The 18,607-nt window shown below is 32.0% G+C and overlaps 1 protein-coding gene across 5 annotated transcripts in view; it reads left to right on the top strand.

The window, feature by feature from the left end:
- Positions 1-18,607, top strand: part of LOC142980418 (protein Fe65 homolog) — an 87,016-nt gene that overhangs the window by 29,187 nt on the left and 39,222 nt on the right. For 3 of the 5 annotated variants that reach the window (XM_076125781.1, XM_076125780.1, XM_076125782.1), the window contains exon 2: positions 12,907-13,139. The exons of the other annotated variants lie outside the window; for them this stretch is intronic. In XM_076125781.1, the coding sequence (XP_075981896.1) occupies positions 13,118-13,139 (22 nt within the window). In that variant the 5' untranslated portion in view covers positions 12,907-13,117. The remainder of the gene's footprint in view (positions 1-12,906; positions 13,140-18,607) is intronic. 5 annotated transcript variants of the gene reach the window in all.

Below are 18,607 nucleotides of genomic sequence, written 5' to 3'. Positions count from 1 at the left end.
ATACCATTTATTTATAATACTGAAGAGAGTCTACTTGATACTGTTTCTATTTAGTTTTTAAATAGACCTAGTTTTTGCACAATTAATCATTAAGCTTTTAATGATATTATGACCTTAATTCACTCTCACTCTTAGAAAAATACTAATACTAACTTTGACAGCATTAGATTGTTTTTTATAATCATAGAGCCAGATTTTGGCCAAAAAAAAATAACTTTTTGTAATTAATAAAGGTTTCTAAAAGTTCATCATCAAAGTAAGTATTCCTACCCACATTATAGCAAGCAAAACTTAACTTAAAAACATCAATCTAAGATTACAACGGTTGTCGAACAAACTAGGTTAAACATACCAAAATAAAATATTATTTTGCTACCCTTAAATAGCCAGCCATTTTCTCAACAACTTAACCTAAAAACTAAATTATTCAATAAAACTCAAAAACACCGTGTCACTGTGACTTAACCTACATTGAAAAAGGAAACAAATGATTGATAACAGAATGTTAGGAACAAATGGGGTGTTTATGATTGATCGCAAACCACCGACCGGGTTACGGTCAGTGCGTTGCCCCAACTAAATGCGACCATTATAGAACATGCACGCAATGTGTAGGTAACAGCAATTTTAAGCCCATTTTATTTTTAACTGATTGAAGTTAATGATTTTAAACTAGCGTAACTAGTTCATTGGTAAGACTGTTTGTTTGCATTTGAAATATAATTTGGTTGAAACGCCTAAAATTATAATAACTTTCAAATGTCTATAGGATTTATAACCCTTTTTAAAGTTTCGGTTATTAAAAACATGTAATAACCTTATTTGTATAACAGAGTTTTTGTATTTATTGTAAAAAAGTGATATACTCGTCGATTGTAGAGTTCTAGTGAGCATTTCAAACCGGATCTTCTTTAACGAAAAACACCCACGCATGCTATCCCTACTTTTATTATTTATTTTGTTGGATATCTTATAATAATACTCACAATACTTTTCCATTAGTTTATATAAAATAGGATGGTGCCCTAATATTGAACCTTGGAGAACCCCAAGAATCGAGTCAATAAATTAGTACAAAAATTTTTGATTATCATGTTTTAAGCGCGATATCTTTTATCTTTTTTACGTTAGAAAAACTATAAAAGGGTCTATAAATTAAAGTTGTTTCTAATCGAACATTTAGAAAAGTCAATACAAGACATAATGATATGCATTACCTGGTAAAAGGCCTTACTCAAATCCGTAATCAGACCTTTTCAAAAGTTCGATATCTCGTCGCGTAATCTAGTGTTTACGTAAAGGACTACCGTTTGACCTCCATTTGACTTTAGCGCGTAGATGGAAGTGCGACGTCCTTGAGAGACAATGCCAAATTACTGCGTTTGGCCCCCGGGATTGTCTGGTTTATTTTGAAGCCAACATCCTAGTCTGAGTCACTGTTGTGTCTTAATTTAGCAGTTTTTTACGTACCTACTGTTTATATAATTGACAGCTTATTTTATTTTATCATATGGTTAGTGGTCAAAGTTAAACCACCTGATATGCCTTTGACATGATTTAACGACTGTTATTTACCGACATTTTGCGTCCCCTCCGAAGTACGAATTCAGTTCAAATGCCACTAAGCCGTCATCAATCTATGGCAATAGATTCTGTCATAATGACATCCACCTCATTTATCCCATGTATAGTTTATTAGACATGATCCCAGCACTAATAATTACTTTTAATTAGAAATGCGATCAAGACCTAAAACTATACTCAAAGATAAAATACTGTTGCATGATTTTACGTCGCCTAGCAAGAAATATTGTTCAAAAACGGGCCATAACACAACAAATAAGCCAATCTCATAACCATAAATGTAAATCGACAAAACTAACCTAGACGTACTAAAACCACCAAAACAGGCTTAAAGATGACTAATCCTAAACCGAGACATACTACGGAACAGCTCATAAAACAACTGGATATGGGCCAGGGGTCAATGCCCTGTGACTCAGCACTGTGTTGTATCAATTTGGCTTCCACCCTGAAAGGGATGCAATTTATATATCAAAAGAGTACGGTTATAGCAGAGTTTTGGATATTTCTTTTCGTGTAGAGTTTTATTTGTATGTGGATATAGTATTATTGATGTGCTGGAGTAGTGATATTGATATAGTAAAGGGGGGTAAGACAAGAGGGAATGACAGAATATTATAAAAACTAAACGATAATACATGCATACATATCACTCCTGTTACATTCGAAGGAGTAGGCAGAGAAACATGAAATACTCTCACGTTTAACCCTTAATAATGTTAGTCCCATGTAACAGGGGCGAGCTTATTGCCATATACCGGCCCCGTTACCAAACTTCGGACAACTATTGTGAAAATGTAATTTAAATTTGAAAAATACCAATAGCACTCTTTCCGAATTGGGAATCAAACCACACGCTATGTATAGCCGGCGGATACACTACCACAGACCTAGTCAAAACCAAAATTAATATAAAAATACCTATCCGCCATAAGACCATTATTTATTATCTTATAGCCAAATACAAAAGTGGAAAAGACTATTTAAGGATCATAAGATCAATATACATTAATTCTATTAATCGAATGTTACGCCTAACGAAAGTGAAATTTAAATATCTAACACTAATATATTTTGCATAATTAATCAGTTAGCACATCCACATCTTACTAAATGGTTTACGAAAAAAGACAGTATTGCAAAAATGGTCGTTTAGTCTTTTCAAAACATTTTAGCGCAATATCCTATGTTTACCTTCGAATAAAACTATAAATTATCATATTAGCTATAAACCGGATGATTTATGCGAATGCTATTACTATAAAGATGTATCCATACTAACATTATAAATGCGAAAGTTTATGTGTTATGCTCTCACAACTAAATCGCTGAAACGATTTTGATAACATTAGCATCAAACTAGGCTACTGAGTACCTACTTTTTAAATAGACCCTTAAGCCCATAAAGTAGTGGATGAAAGTTACAAATTCGACTTGCAATGCACCTACACATAAAATGATATTTTAATATTTGACACCAGTAAGCCATGAAGTGTTATTGAACCGCATTTTCGCTATCACAAAATGGATGAACATTTATATACTAATATAATATAATAATATAATAAAGCTGAAGAGTTTGTTTGTTTGTTTGAACGCGCTAATCTCAGGAACTACTGGTCCGATATGAAAAATTCTTTCAGTGTTAGATAGCCCATTTAGCGAGGAAGGCTATAGGCTATATAACATCACGCTACGGTCATTAGGAGCGGAGAAGCAACGAAACATGTTAAAAAAACGGGGAAAATGTTGACCCATTCTCTTAGGTGACGCAAGCGAAGTTGCGCGGGTCAGCTAGTATTCCTATACGGTACAAGCAAATGTTGACATAAGAAATGCAGTACCTATGTATAACTAGTCATACTTTGTGTTCGTTGTTTGTATGTTTGTAAAATCATACACGACATCATCGGTGAGCCACAAAATTCTGTTTAAGTTTCATTTTAGCTATTAGCTCACAAGATATGTATGGCATCTAACCTCTGTCAGTTATAAATAAACTGACACCGCAATAATATCTCAAAATCGATCTATACGAATCATACAATCTATTCCACGCTTGTTTCGTTAGAACAATTAATAAGCATCACTTATGACATTGTATTATTAGTCGATTGTTTAAAAATGCATATAATATGCATGTTATATAACATTGTTATGTTATAAAATATGCATTGACCTCTTTTAATGTACATTAAAATTCTATACTAAAACGTTTTATCGATTCAATCATTTTGTTTTGATTTGAATATGACGTCTGAATCCGTCACTCGTATATTAATAACTATTACTAATAATATAGGTAATTATTGTAACTTTTAATAACAATAACAGAAATTATACTATTTATCTGCCACATTTTACAAAATTTTACTACAATGTCAAAAAGGGCATTCTGCTCCTCGCAAGTGGACGAGATCTCCCAATCCAAGGCCACATACTTCGTCATTGAAATATGGGATATGATTTCAACTTTCTACTTGCCCAGCAGTGGGCTATTAAAACGCTCTCATTGATTAATTAATTATTATTTGACTACAAAAATTGAAAGCTAGAAAGATTATCTTTGAAATAATCAAATATCCCTTATACATTTTTGTGGGTATATATTATTATGTATTAAAAACTTCCGGAAACACCTAATATAGTACAATAAATGGCAACAATGGGCTTCTAAAGGGCCTTTATTTATTATCAAACTACAATTAATATTTTTAGCTTGAAATCTCATCTTTTAAATAATCAAATATAGCTTATATATTTTTTGTTAGTTGTGCTTTCCGGACATCTAACATAATAATGTAACCTATTGTGAAAGAAAGAGGTTAATGCTTTACATTATATTATGTGTCAAAGTTAAGTAGGTTATTTCGGTTCAAGAGATTATTGTTGCATTGTGTACCATTCATTCGTGTTAATGTTCTTTTAGAACAAAGAAGAACTATTCAAGAGTTTTAATTCATACGTAAGAAAATAAATATCGCGGGTTTAATAAGTAGGTTAGAGTACACCAAAAAAATGTACCCGAGATTATGTCGCCTAAATAGTTATACCCTCTTATTCATTAACACATTATAAACTTATTTTAGTGAAAAAACTACTATAATATGTTTTCTCTTTTTCATTTCGCTAAGGAGTGAAAGAAACAAAACACTTTATAAGCCTTTCATAACTTCATATATTTTTATGACTAAGAGGGATAGACTCTAATTTGTATTCTCTGATTATAATATTTACCTTAATCAAGCACGACTTGTGACTATTTTTTTCATAGTATAAAATAACACCAAACCTGTTGATAAATGATCAACTAGGAAGTTATTTAAACAAAGACTAATAGAAATAACTAATTTTAAAATGTCAACTCAAATATTTTATGAACAAACGTAATTCTAAATCAACTGGTAGAAAACCTTCAAACTAAATACAAAATTAATTAAATCAACTAAAAAATCAAGTTTTGATTAAATTATTCATAACACTGCATTTTGAATGTCAACATTCATAAGACGGGTATCGAACAGGCGACCTCTGCAAATGATTCACTAGTCAAGGCTTTATGGTAATTATGTTCAAATGTCAAAGGCAATATCTCACAGCTATTAGTAGGGTCATAGATTTGATTCTGATGTCATTTTATAGTTTTGCACTTTTGGTTTAGTGGTTACAAGTAATCATATTTAAACAATCGTGTTTAGGTTTAATTCCCGGACGGAGCAAAATTAGTAATCTTTTTCTTTCTTTTTATAACACGAAACCGATACATCCTAAACTTAAGGTTATTTTTTAACTCAATACCATATACCCATTCGGACAATGATGATAACCTAATTCGCATTGTCATGTTGACATAACATCCTAAATGTAAAAACATCATAATGTCTTATATTATACCTATATTTTTATTACAAATTATTGTTTTGTACACAGAATATATTGTTTCGACACCGGTTTTGAACATGCTAGTATGTGTTCAAAACAGACTGAAAAACCGGTGTAAAATTTTTGTCATCAACAAATTATAATAAGTCTTCTATATTGTACTGTATTTGTATGTTTGTAAAAGCCTATAAACTCTGTAATTTTATGAACAGGCAACATACAACAATTTTAAAACCTTATTTAACAAATAATCAAGACAAATTAATTCTATAAATTCTAGGCGCGAGACTTTTAAAGTTTTATTAACTGCGCCAAAAGAAATTACATCACCATTATACCGGCGAAGGTTATTTATTATTAAGTTAAAGAATCATCAGTATTATTAATTTGATTTAGTAAAGGTTAGTAGAAAACTGGTTTTAGCACATCAATAAAATTACGGCGTTTATAAAGTTAATAGTTCATCAAAGCTGATTTGATTAGTAGGATAGATAAAAATAATTAGGAATCATAAATCAATAGACTACTTATCTACTACCTGTCTTTTTATAAGGGCCACTACCATGCAAGGAGTGGAGAGTTTGAAAGTCTTTTGTGAAAAACATCGCCTATCCGAGTAGTTTACATATGTAGTTCTTAAAGATACGAAGTCCTCTAATCTCATTTTGTTAGCCTGATAGACTAAGTAAATAATATAATAGGTATACAGGCTTTGATTGACTTCTAAAGGTACCTTTTTCATCTTAAGCATATTACACAATATCCTTGTTCAAGACCCCTCTGCCTAACACATTAACAATAAATTACTTTAAAGATATGCACTATGTATTATTAACCTTTACTGAAAGTCAATCAAATGGAAAAACCTATATCGATCGTTTGAAAACCAAGTTCAACTGAATGTCATATCACAGACATTAGACTTTAAATTATTTTAAAAGCATAAAAAGGGTAATTAAATACGTATTAAGAAAATGTAGAGTGATAATTATTTTTAATGGATTCATTAGCACGCTTCATAAAAGGGTTTAATTAGAAATAAAATTAAGTTATACATGGTACATACACATACAAAATATCAATCCTGTTGTACTTTAAGGTGTAAGGAGAGATATATGAAATACGTTTTGTCTTTAACAATATTAGTCCCATGTAATAGAGGGCAAGCCTATTGTTATATATCGTGTATTTTACTTAAGTCTGGACTATTGAGGATTATTCCAATATAAGTTAGAGAAGACCAATAGTACTTTGTTCAACCGGGAATCGACCCTGAGACCCCATAATCAGTAAAGAATACACTACCGACCGGGCCACAGAGGCAGTTTACTTATTTCTTTAAATAATTTTAGTTTGTGTATAGGAAATTATACTACAAGTCATCTTGCCATCTGTATTGTGTCTGACTATTCTTACACCCAATGAAATTTATTCTAAAAGTAAAAAATATCTCATTTTTCATACTTTACAAACAGTAGTTAGACAGCAACTTTCTTTATTATATTTTACTACACATTATTAAAAATTACTTTTACAGTTTTCTACTAAACTGTGGTGTAATAGAACTTTATTAAACAAAGAAAATTATTGTTGGAAAAAAGTTTAATATTGCAGCATTAACTTGAGGTCAAAGTAACTTTGTCCTTGAAAATAACTATTATTACGTACTTTTTTAATAAATATTTTCGTTTGAAAAATCTGATAATCATTTTGATCACGTATTATAATAAATTTTAATTAAAGCTTATCTCTATAAACTCGTTCGTCTAATATGCTTTTGTAGTTAAACTGCTAAGCCGTTTCAGTCAAATTTAATCTTGACATTTGTAATTACCTGTGATACATATGCTCCATACAAACATACATAATATCACGCCTATTATACCCGAAAACGTAAGGAGAGGTGTCTGAAATATTATTTTCGAAATGAACAATTTTAGTCCCATGTAATCCATACTAATATTATAAATGCGAAAGTAAGTCTGTCTTTCTGTCTGTTACTCAATCACGCCTCAACTACTGAACCAATTTGCATGAAATTTGGTATGGAGATATTTTGATATCCGAGAAAGGACAAAGGTTACTTTTTATCCCGGGAAAATGACGCATTCCCATGGGAAAATTCAGGTGGCGGACGAAGTACCGCGTAAAAAAATGTCCGCGTGGTTTTTTCTACTCTCAAAAAATATTATTGTGGAATAAATAAAAGATCATATTATTTATCATCCATTAGGAAGAAATATCACCATAAATATGTTATGTATGTAACAAACGGTACATAAAACTATTATTTGATGCAACCTCGTTTATGTAATAATTAGATATAAAGGAAACGAATCATTACGCTGTCGGCGAGGGAAAACGATTGTCCGAACACTTTGATCAATAGCCTTGTATTCAACATAGTATATACTTACATACATGTAATAGCAAAAAAAAACAAATTTATATTGAGATAAATATGTTTCGGTTGTAAGATAATTTATGAATCTATTGAATCGAACTAATTTTCCAATAAGAGAACATAGCCCGATAAAAACTTACACTACAAACTTACATATTATTTACATAATTATATGTGTTAATTATTATATTCAATTTCTGTAATATTCCTATGATAAGAAGATATCGGTTAGTTTATCGTGTAAAATTCTGACAGGATTTTCGTACTTTATTGATCGGATAGGTCATGTGATACTTATCCGTAACCTATGAGACTGACGTTAATGGCTACTTCATATTCTCATAAGTGTTAAAAAACTGTTAAAATTGTTTTTTTTTTTCAAAACTAGCAATACGTTCCCCTTAATTAGCAACCATGTGTGCCGGAAAAAGGATTTGAAACGTCGGGAAATACCAAACTAAACTTTAATTATACCGTTACATCGTTAATTATTCGATTAATATAACAAGATTGTATCTATGAGGAAGAAAGCTACTACTAAAATATAAATAAAGGTAAACATAATTTATCTGCTAGACACGGGTCACTTTTCACAGCAAGAAAATACCTCTCTCATTATTTTTTTATTTGAATTCCTTCAAAAACTACGAATAAACCTCACAGGCTTGCAAAATATACTCTCAGTAATTTCTTTTATTTTTAAAACCAGTGATAATTATATCAAATACACACATAACTTCGAGAACTCATTGGTTTTGTTAAATCTTCGCCTAGGACGCATAATATAAGCTTTCGGCTCTTTACAAACTCAAAATATATTTAACAAATTACATAACACACTTACACACATTATATAATATTAAATAAATAAACACGTACTCATCTTTGCGTGTTCAAACTCAATTACTAATCAGTTTCCGAGTGACACGCGTTAAAGCGATGATTGATAAGTGCCGTGTCATCGAAGTAACTAAGTATATGTACACTTTCACGACGACTTGTCTCTGTGGTCTGTATGTAACTACTATCATGATGTCTTGGGTTCAACTCCCAAGTTGGGTAAAGTGTTTAGAGGTTTTACTAGTTTATATTGGAATATTCTATTAGGAGTCCACTGGAGAGCCTGTATGTGCGTACAAACTCGAAATCCATCAATTTGCTTTATTATAACTGTTCATATTTTGATCCTAGGGATGAGTAGTTTTATTAAATCTCTGCCAAAAAAACATTTCATGATTCCTAATCCCTAAAAAACGTTTAAAAGAAAGAAGTGTCATACTTCAATAAATAATTTTAAGCTCATTCATCAACCTGCCATTTCAAGCACTATATCATTATAAAGCAATACTAAATAGTATAAGTATAGATAAAAGTATGTCTCATAAGTTTATACAATTTCTCCACAATATTCCATTCACTACGTGATCTCGTATAATTGGACACCACATCTGACCAATGACTACACAGTAATTGTTTATAGAGTCATGTTTTCAATTACATACTGTTTGAAAGTTTCCCTATTGCGTTTGTATTTATCTTAAGTGCTTTCTGAATTATTTTTGTATTTACAGTTATAAGGAAAATAAATCATTAAAATGCAGTTACATGATTTGTTTAAGACCATGTTTTTTTATTTCAATTTAGTTACCTACTAAATTGAAGTAGTCTGATTTCAAGTCTAAACCAAATACAAGAAAATTTTACTATACGAGAAACTAATTTACAAATATATTTGTTCTAATTCGGATAATCTGTTCAATATTTGTAACCTATAGATCAATCAAGACCCCTAAAGTGCTTAAAAATATTCACCAGAAAAGACTAAAGTACACTCATAAACTCCCAAAAAAACTACCTAAAAATTGTAATCATCAAAAACTAATTATCAAACAAATAACCCATTTAAGAATTCCATTCAAATACCTGCAGTACATAACATAATTAAGACATAACATGAACGCGTTTTTTCCTTTAATTAGATGAAAATCACGCATTAAAAGTGAACGCGTGCGAACGCATTTGAACGCGTGTGAACGCAAGTAACGCGTTTAATGTACCACTTTCATTGGTTACAATTAGCGTTTGCGTGCATAATTCCCATCATTATGTTTACATTTTGTCTGCCGATGTGAATCCATTGTTTACTTTGATGCCTTTATTAACTAAGCTCTTATAAAACATGTTGTTTTTTGTTCATGATTAATTATAAATTGAAATTATATTAAATGAATAGTCTTTTCTCCTATATTTCGACAAGTATCACATTCATTAACCTATTAATATAACCTAACCAAGGGTCTCCTCCCGAACGAGGGAGGAGAATCGGGCCTTGATTTCACCACACTGGCAAAGTGCGGGTTTGGGACTTTGCAAGCCCTAAAATAATATTTTTTTGAAAAGTATTACAGCATAGCACAGGTTTTAACTTTGTTGTTAATTTTTTTTAAAAATATACCTTTGTCATTCCGTTCTACTCAATCCTCAAGTTAAATTTTAGGTTACTACATAAAACATCCCAATATTCTCCATCGAAATCTTTTTAATGACTAATTCCAATTGAACATAGACTAATTAACATCATAGTACAAAAATCAGATAATCTACATGCAAGTAATTAGCATGTCATTGTTAACTCACAGTCAAGTGACATAACATCCTAGTACGCAACTCTTTATTTGTCTTAGCAAGTTCCTACTTTAAGAAATGTGCTAAAATGGAAACTCTTCTCATACTTTCATTGTTAGGTCGTGTGCACACAGTCTGTTATGTCATTTTATTACATATTGTTTTAAATATTATAAACAATGATTATGAAAATTTTCGGTGACACAGTTTTAAATGTTTAAACAGATTTTTGAAGTGTTAACTGCCGAAAACGGCACTCAATTTTAAGTTACATTTAAGTCTCGTGTCACTTAAAGTGTTGTGAAAGCCTTAACTTTTTCATATTGAGAGCAATGTGAGCCCACGAATGGGACGATCAAAATAAATGTTAAAATGGAAATATTCAGCAGAAAATATTTAATGTTGTCAGGTAGGTGCCAGTAACCCAATTTCAAGTATAAACCCATTTGTGAAAGCATCTCTAATACGATAAAATACATTTTTTGGTAATTTTTTCTACTCTTAATCAAGCGAGTAACATTTATAAGGAATCATTTGCCATATTTGACAGATGACATAGCAAGAAACGTCGCAACTATTTGCCAAATAAAACGTCCCGAGATACTAAAAAAACACAGTTTTACTTATAATAATATACATAAAAATACATGTCATATAGATTAATCGTATGTTTTTTTAATAACAATAAAACTAGTATATTTCTAATCACATTTTAATGGCTGTCTGTATGACGACAACGCATTACAGCTCGGATATGTGACGTAGGTTATGAGCTATTTCTATTCTGAATGAGTAAATGATGGCTTGTCATTTCCCTTGCATGTAGGAAAATAGAAAATTATAGGCTGTCTTGTATGACGCTAGTGAATTGTGTAGTCTGTGTAAATAATGTATTCGACTTTGTCGTTTACTATTGGAGAATTTGGTTCCCGACTAACCCCCGGTTTCTAAGGTACATTTATCGGTTTATCTATTAAATAGCGTCTAAACTCATATAAAAAAACGCTATTGAATAGATAAACTACCGCTAAATGTACTCAGAAACGGGGGGTAAGTATCGTAAAGTAGAGTAATGTGTATTAAAGGCGTTTGATACTTGAAATAAAACATCGAACGGCTTTCACAACTTTTAGATTAGGTTGACCACTAACTATGACAAAAAAAAACTAAGTAATTAAGTCACTTATTATGCATCAATATAATTATTATTTATTGACCCAAATCTTAAACATATAAACTGAATTTATCATCATAAAATATTCAACCAAGAACTAATTGATTGACCAAAGAGTGATCGATCACCATTAATTTAGGTATTATCAGAATTATACATCTATGACAGTATAATAACCAATATAAATTAAAAAATAAATACTCTCGACATTATATTAGAACCTCCTTTCAATAATATTTGCATTACAAAAAAAATAAAGTAACTTTAATACTTTCGCGTTGCATGTTCATTATCTAACATTATACGGGAATTTACGCGAACATGCGACTGCCAGCTTTCGACCACGGCCAGTGTAAGCTTGCGTAAAAATAACGCAATGCATGTTCTCTTTAATTGAAGGCATGTGGGGTTGAGGTAGACGACGTCATGGATAGGGCGAAATGGAGGAAAAGTGTGAGGAAGGCTGACCCCAGTTTCATATGGGACGAATAGCCAGAAAGAGATAGAGAGGGGGGGGGGGGGGTGATAGAGAGATAGATAAATAGGGGGGGAGAAAGAGAGAGAGGAGAGAGGGGGGAGCAAGTTCTTTTTTATTCCCGTATCTCTATTATTGCATAACAAAAAGTGATCTCCTGTCCTAAATATTAAATTTTCTTGTACAACAACCCACGCTATAACACATATTAACCTTTTCAGTTAAACAGATTCAAAAGAGTGTTTGAGCAATGTTATTATGTTCTTTCCTACGCTAATGCTTTGTTCTACAAATGTGAAGCGGAGGCGGGAAGTCAACTTACATATTAAAATAAATCTGTCAAGACGCTTGATTATTTTTTGAGTTTCATGCCAAATATTGTCAAAGATTTGAAGTCTACAAAAAAAATATTACCAACACTTATTAATAGCATAATTAAAAATAAATAGAATGAATCATCGAGTTTGACATTTAAAATGTACTGCCAAAATAGTTCTTACGGAGCACGGTAGAGGCGCTAAACAGATTTTCTTCTGAAATTTTGCGACACGTAGCCGGGTGTCGGTAGTCGATACTAGTTGAGAATTAAGCTACAGATTGTTCTATGCAATGTCTTTTACCAACTTTCTCTTATTATCTTTGATCTCATTTTACATGCATTGCATAGAAAGGACCTAATGATTACTCAGACTATTAAATAGTCATCTTTAGAACTGTTAACCTAAGGTTTAACTAAATGCAACCCACGTAATTTTATTTCAGATTACGCAAAAAACCAAAAAAATTCAACTTAAATAACGCAAAAACACCGTAATTAATTCCCGCCGCGTATTACGCGTTGCGTAATTCATCCCGTGTGTCCTCGGCTTAACTCTCACTACGAACATTGAATAGTGATGGATCGAAAGTGATGCGATCGTGTAGAAAGTGTATGTGATGTGTCTGACCGTCTGCTAGCTACTAACTCGGAAACATGGGCCTGCATAAACGGGAAAGTGAGTATCTAATTGTTTTTTTTTTAGTTTCACAGATGCAGTTTCTACAGCTTTTATTTTGTATGACTTTGATAGATTCCCAATGTTATAGTCCAATATTACGAAATATTGTTATAACAGCCACAAAATTCTATATTCTATAATCTAATACCTTTTCAATAGTATATTTTTTGGTTCAATATTTTCACAGTTATTCGCCCACAAACTCCCACATTCAATATTTATTCAGTAATGTCAGTGTTAGCGCGATCTATCTAAATTTACACGATGTTTACACAAACCAGTTTTACACCGGTTCAATGTTTTCATGAACAGATTCGAAGCTAAATACATGGCAATTGAAATATCTTTATAATAAACCAGTATGCAGTAATTAATTAGATAAAGATGATGTTTAATGAGAGACCTGAGGAGATAAGTCTGTCTCAGATATACTAGTAGTAGTACTACTCTTTTAGCCACTGCAATAAATATATAATTGTCTTTCTTTGATTTCAGTTCTTGATATTAAATGATAAAGAGGGGTTAATGCATATACGTCGTATTATTGTCTCATTCACTTAAACAATGAACTATGACAAAAATATAAAATTTGACAAATATGCATACAAAAATTGTGGTAAGATTAGTCTCTTTCTGAATAAGCTTCGGTTTCGTTATCAAGCTGAAATTTGTCAGCTGATTATGCTGATTTTATATACATTTGCTGTTACAGTTAAACATTTGCTTTAATTTAGTCTATTGCCTACTTATCCATGGGCCAAAACTGGCCCAAAGTCTCACTATTTCCAATCTTTTTGGTACATACATTTTGTTGTATAAATATTACAAAAAAGGTAATAACATAAAGTATGTCAATATACTTTTAATATGGAACAAAGTTTGTTGCTTCGGTGTTTGGTATCGCGTCGCACGATCAAAGCTGCGTTTTTCAATCAAAACATACTTTGTACACGCTTACATGAGTAAAGCAAACTTGACGATCGTTTAGATACTTTTGAAATAAGTTACATGATACATAATATTTACTAGTTAAAAAGAGATGTATTGTAAAAATTGTATGTACACCTATATGATATATTTCTGGCTACTTCCAGTCATTAAAAAGATGACTGTTGAAATGTATTTCAAAGGAACATAGTATTGATCAAAGAAATATTTAAAATTACTTCTTCTAGCACTATTCTTTACATCTAAACTTGCAATTACTGTCTATTGTGATTTTAAAATTTAAAAAAAAAATTGTGGCTGCGTAAAGTACATAAATACGCGACTTTGAATCTAGCAGAACAATAATTATTTCTAAAGTTGTCCAAAGACTGATATTTATTCTAATTCTAACTAAAAAGTGACACTATTTAACATAATCGTTATTGAACATTACTAATATCATACACTACATAGGTATACATAAACATTCATATTTTTGTAGTGAGTCACAAATGACAGTATGTCCTTACAAGTCGCCCACTCAGTATGAATAAGCCCAATTTCTTCATAACGAGCATGATTGAGGGGTATTGTATTAAAATTGATGCTTGATTTGATACAAAATGTATACATTTTTTCAGTGCCTTTCTATATACATGTATATTTATTTGCCTTACTAAGAACTGTCGGCAACTCTTATTAGTTTTTACAAATTTACTACGATTATTTGTCTTTTTTACATAGATAACGTTTTTGACTTCATCGAAAGTGTAAAAACATGATTAATTACTCCATGCACATTTCCTTTATTATAAAGACAGCCAAGCTCTCATCTTTCCCTAACAAATCTAGCACCTATTGCTTGTTTTGTCCTGACCTGGAACTTGATCGTAGTGCTAAAATTCCGATCTATAACCATCATTTGTTTTTTTACGCTAATCTTTAACTGTACATTCAGATATACAAACAGAAACCACAAGACATAATTTTATAGCATAAAGTAATACTTACTACTTATCTCAAGATTTATTCTAGACAATTTTACACATTCTCAAACGACATCATCATTCATTTTCACTCTCACACATCATTATATAATTATTTATTTATTCTATGACATTCACAAATTGGACTCTCTGTAATGACTTTTAATTTCAAACCATATTCTACACCGTCATGTACATAAATGGTATTAAAATTGTCTCGAAATATTCTACAATTTTGGAACTAATGACCTCTTCGTCAATCAAAAAGGCCGTGTCATTATTGCTTAGTTATCAATTTGGTACCAATTTGGAGTTGTAAAAGGTCGTTATCCGATTATTAGGTTTATGTTTAATAGGCTTACCTTTTTAAGGTTTTAGACTGGTTTTCAACAAAATAAAGGTGAGGCGGAGGCATTGTCCGTGATGAAAAATTTCATCAATTTTAACCAGCCAGTTCTAGAAAATAATGAGGACCTTATTTTATATCTATACTTATAATAAATCTGTAGAGAGGTCAATTCTGTACATTGAATATATTTAAAAAAAAACCAATGGGGGATGTTTAGTAACGGATACTGATACCGAATCTGCAATTTATAATTTTCTTTTCTGTCTGTCTGTCTGTCTGTCTGTCTGTCTGTCCTCCGTCTGTATGTGTCGCTATCACGTAAAAACTACCGAATAGAATGCACTGAAATTTGGTATATGCATAGAATAAGTAGTGGAGCAATTTCTAGGATACTTTTTATAGCATAAAATTTCAAAGATTTTTAGAAAATTGAAAAAAATACGTAAAAATCGTTTGAACCTGCGTTTCCCTATAGAGACCATAGATGGCTTTACAATCCATTTCACAACATTCGCTTAAAGTTAACGCGGCGCCCGCCGTATCGATACCTGTTGTTCGCACCAACCAATAGATGGCGTTATAGTCCGCAACAAAGCATGTTTTTTCTAATTAATTTATTTTAATGGCTTTATTGTAAAAAAAATACCTTTGAAACATGCTATACATTTATAAGATTTTCAAACATAAATGTTGTATGATATAATACACAAAAATGTTGGTTTACGTGGGTCCGGTGCGGTCGGGATATCCTAGATGGCAAATCGAGTAATTTCGTTTGTTGTCGTTGTTCGTCGCAACTAACAGATGGCGTTGTTGTTCGAAACACATAACCAAATTAATTGGTTGCATTTTGGAAATAAATTGGATAGCTATGAAACAGACTATGTGGTAAGTTTTAAAAAATAAACAACGGATGATATATAAAAAATAATTACGGGTTACGCGGTTTCGGACGTATCATCGCAAGTATACATTATTACGCGTGTGAAGAGCTCCGGCGCAGATAGGTCTGTCTGTAGCTATAATAATATTCTGAATCCAGACGGGTAAGCAATGGTCAGTCTATAATAAGGTATTATATTTTACACTGTAAACTGGTACGGATACAGACGAGAGCGGAAAAGAAGGTAACCACAGGAAATCAGGCCTACCTGAGCCTGTGTCACATTGTGTGCCCTTCGGGTCCCTTTCGTAAATAACCATTAGATGACAAAAGAGTTGTTAGCATTTTTATGTGTAGGTGTATCGAGCGCTTCACAATTCGCTTGCTCAAACGAATAAGCAACAGTACGAAATTCACGCGAGCGGAGCCGCACGGGTCAGCTAGTCTATACTAATATTATAAAGCTGAAGAGTTGGTTTGTTTGTTTGAACGCGCTAATCTCAGGAACTACTGGTCCGATTTGAAAAATTCTTTCAGTGTTAGATAGCCCATTTATCGAGGAAGGCTATAGGCTATATATCATCACGTTACGACCAATAGGAGCAGAGTACCAGTGAAAAATGTTACAAAAACGGGGAAAATTATGTTTCTCTTATGTGACGCAAGCGAAGTTGCGCGGGTCAGCTAGTTGTGGATAAAATGGGAACCTTTAGAGCATGAGTGTTCATTTAAATTGTAGTTTTCGACAAATGACATGTGTTTGATGTTTAAGTACGTAAGAACAATCTCGCCTTCTTCCCAACGGAAGGTCTAGAAATCCCCTAGCTTCTGGTCTCTAATCTCTAGGTAGAAACAAGAAAACGCCACTTAGTACAATCCTCACAAAGTTCCCTTGCTTCATTCTCATCCATATATCTTGTCGTACAGTATCACCGGTTACGAGTACTACGCACCTGATCATTTTGCAAGACATCACCACTGATGATAGAGGCGCCCATAGCCAGTTGCGCTCACCGGTCTGACAAAGATCTGTGGGTGAAGCAACCGTTGGCGCGGTCATTCCATAGATGGGTGACTGCATAGTGGTATTTGAGCAGGGTGTCTCCGTGCTTCGGAGGGCACGTAAAAAGTCGGTCCCGGTTGTTGTCTACTAAGATAACAGTCGTTAAGCCATGTCAAAGGCCTTCGGGCGGCTTGAACAACTTTGACACTAGGTTGACCACTAACCATACGATAAGAAGAAGCCCGATATGATCTGAGTATATCTTTATAGCACGTCCTCTCTGCGTTTCCATTTACGTCCGCACAGTAAATTTCACAATTAAAAACTGATTCTACTTCCAGTATAAACATCTTCGAATAGTTTTAGGATATTAATTAAAGGTGTTATGAAAATATACACTTATTTCTGTTTTTCATGTGTCTATCCAATCAACTTATTTATTCGTAAAATTAAATTAGCTTTTTCAATTGAAATTCAATTAACGATTGATTGGATCTAAATAAATTACCTCTCTAAATTTATTTCAAGTAATTGGCTCCTAATCACTGAAATTCAGCAATTTTACATAATTACGTGCTTGATTGGAACTCTTAATATTTCAATTATTTTGTGACTAAAATAGAAAAATCTATTTCGAAATGACTAAACATCATTAGTCATTATTTCGGAATAAATAAATACTTTATACTACAGTATATTAAACATTACTTTACTAATTACCGGTTTCTGAGGTACATTTAACGGTAGTTTATCTATTCATTAGCGCTAAAACTTATATAAAAAACGCTATTGAATAGATAAACTACCGTTAAATGTACTCAGAATCCGGGGGTAAATGATCTACCTTTATGAACGTCATGAATACCTGATATTTCAATTAAGGGATGAATTCTTCACATAACATGGCTACGATTCCTAGTCTAGTATTTTTTAAACATTGGTAAATAGAAATAAAACTCACACCGAGCGAAGGCTTATTTCGTGTCAATGATTTGTATGTATCTGAAGTGTGAATTGTCATGCAAATAAAACAATTGGCAAGAAATATGAATTTTGCAATGTTGTTATACTATATACAAATACGACGGTACCTCCGAACGAATGACTGCTGATATTTATATTAACGTAGTTGTAATTTTACAATTCTATATACAGTCGGTACCTAAGTATATGAGAAATTTGCCAAAGCAAATACGAAAAAAAACAGTCTAATTAATATCCTCCTTTTTCTAAGCGGTTCAATACAAATAACTACGAGAAGTGTCATGTTTGCTTTTTGTTATTTTGCAGTTAAGTCTCATGTGAGTATCAAAATTT

Source organism: Anticarsia gemmatalis, chromosome 18, assembly GCF_050436995.1.
Source record: "Anticarsia gemmatalis isolate Benzon Research Colony breed Stoneville strain chromosome 18, ilAntGemm2 primary, whole genome shotgun sequence".
Classification (NCBI taxonomy): Eukaryota; Metazoa; Arthropoda; class Insecta; order Lepidoptera; family Erebidae; genus Anticarsia; species Anticarsia gemmatalis.
Note: the sequence above shows the minus strand (reverse complement) of the source record. Positions and strands in the feature narration are given on the sequence as shown.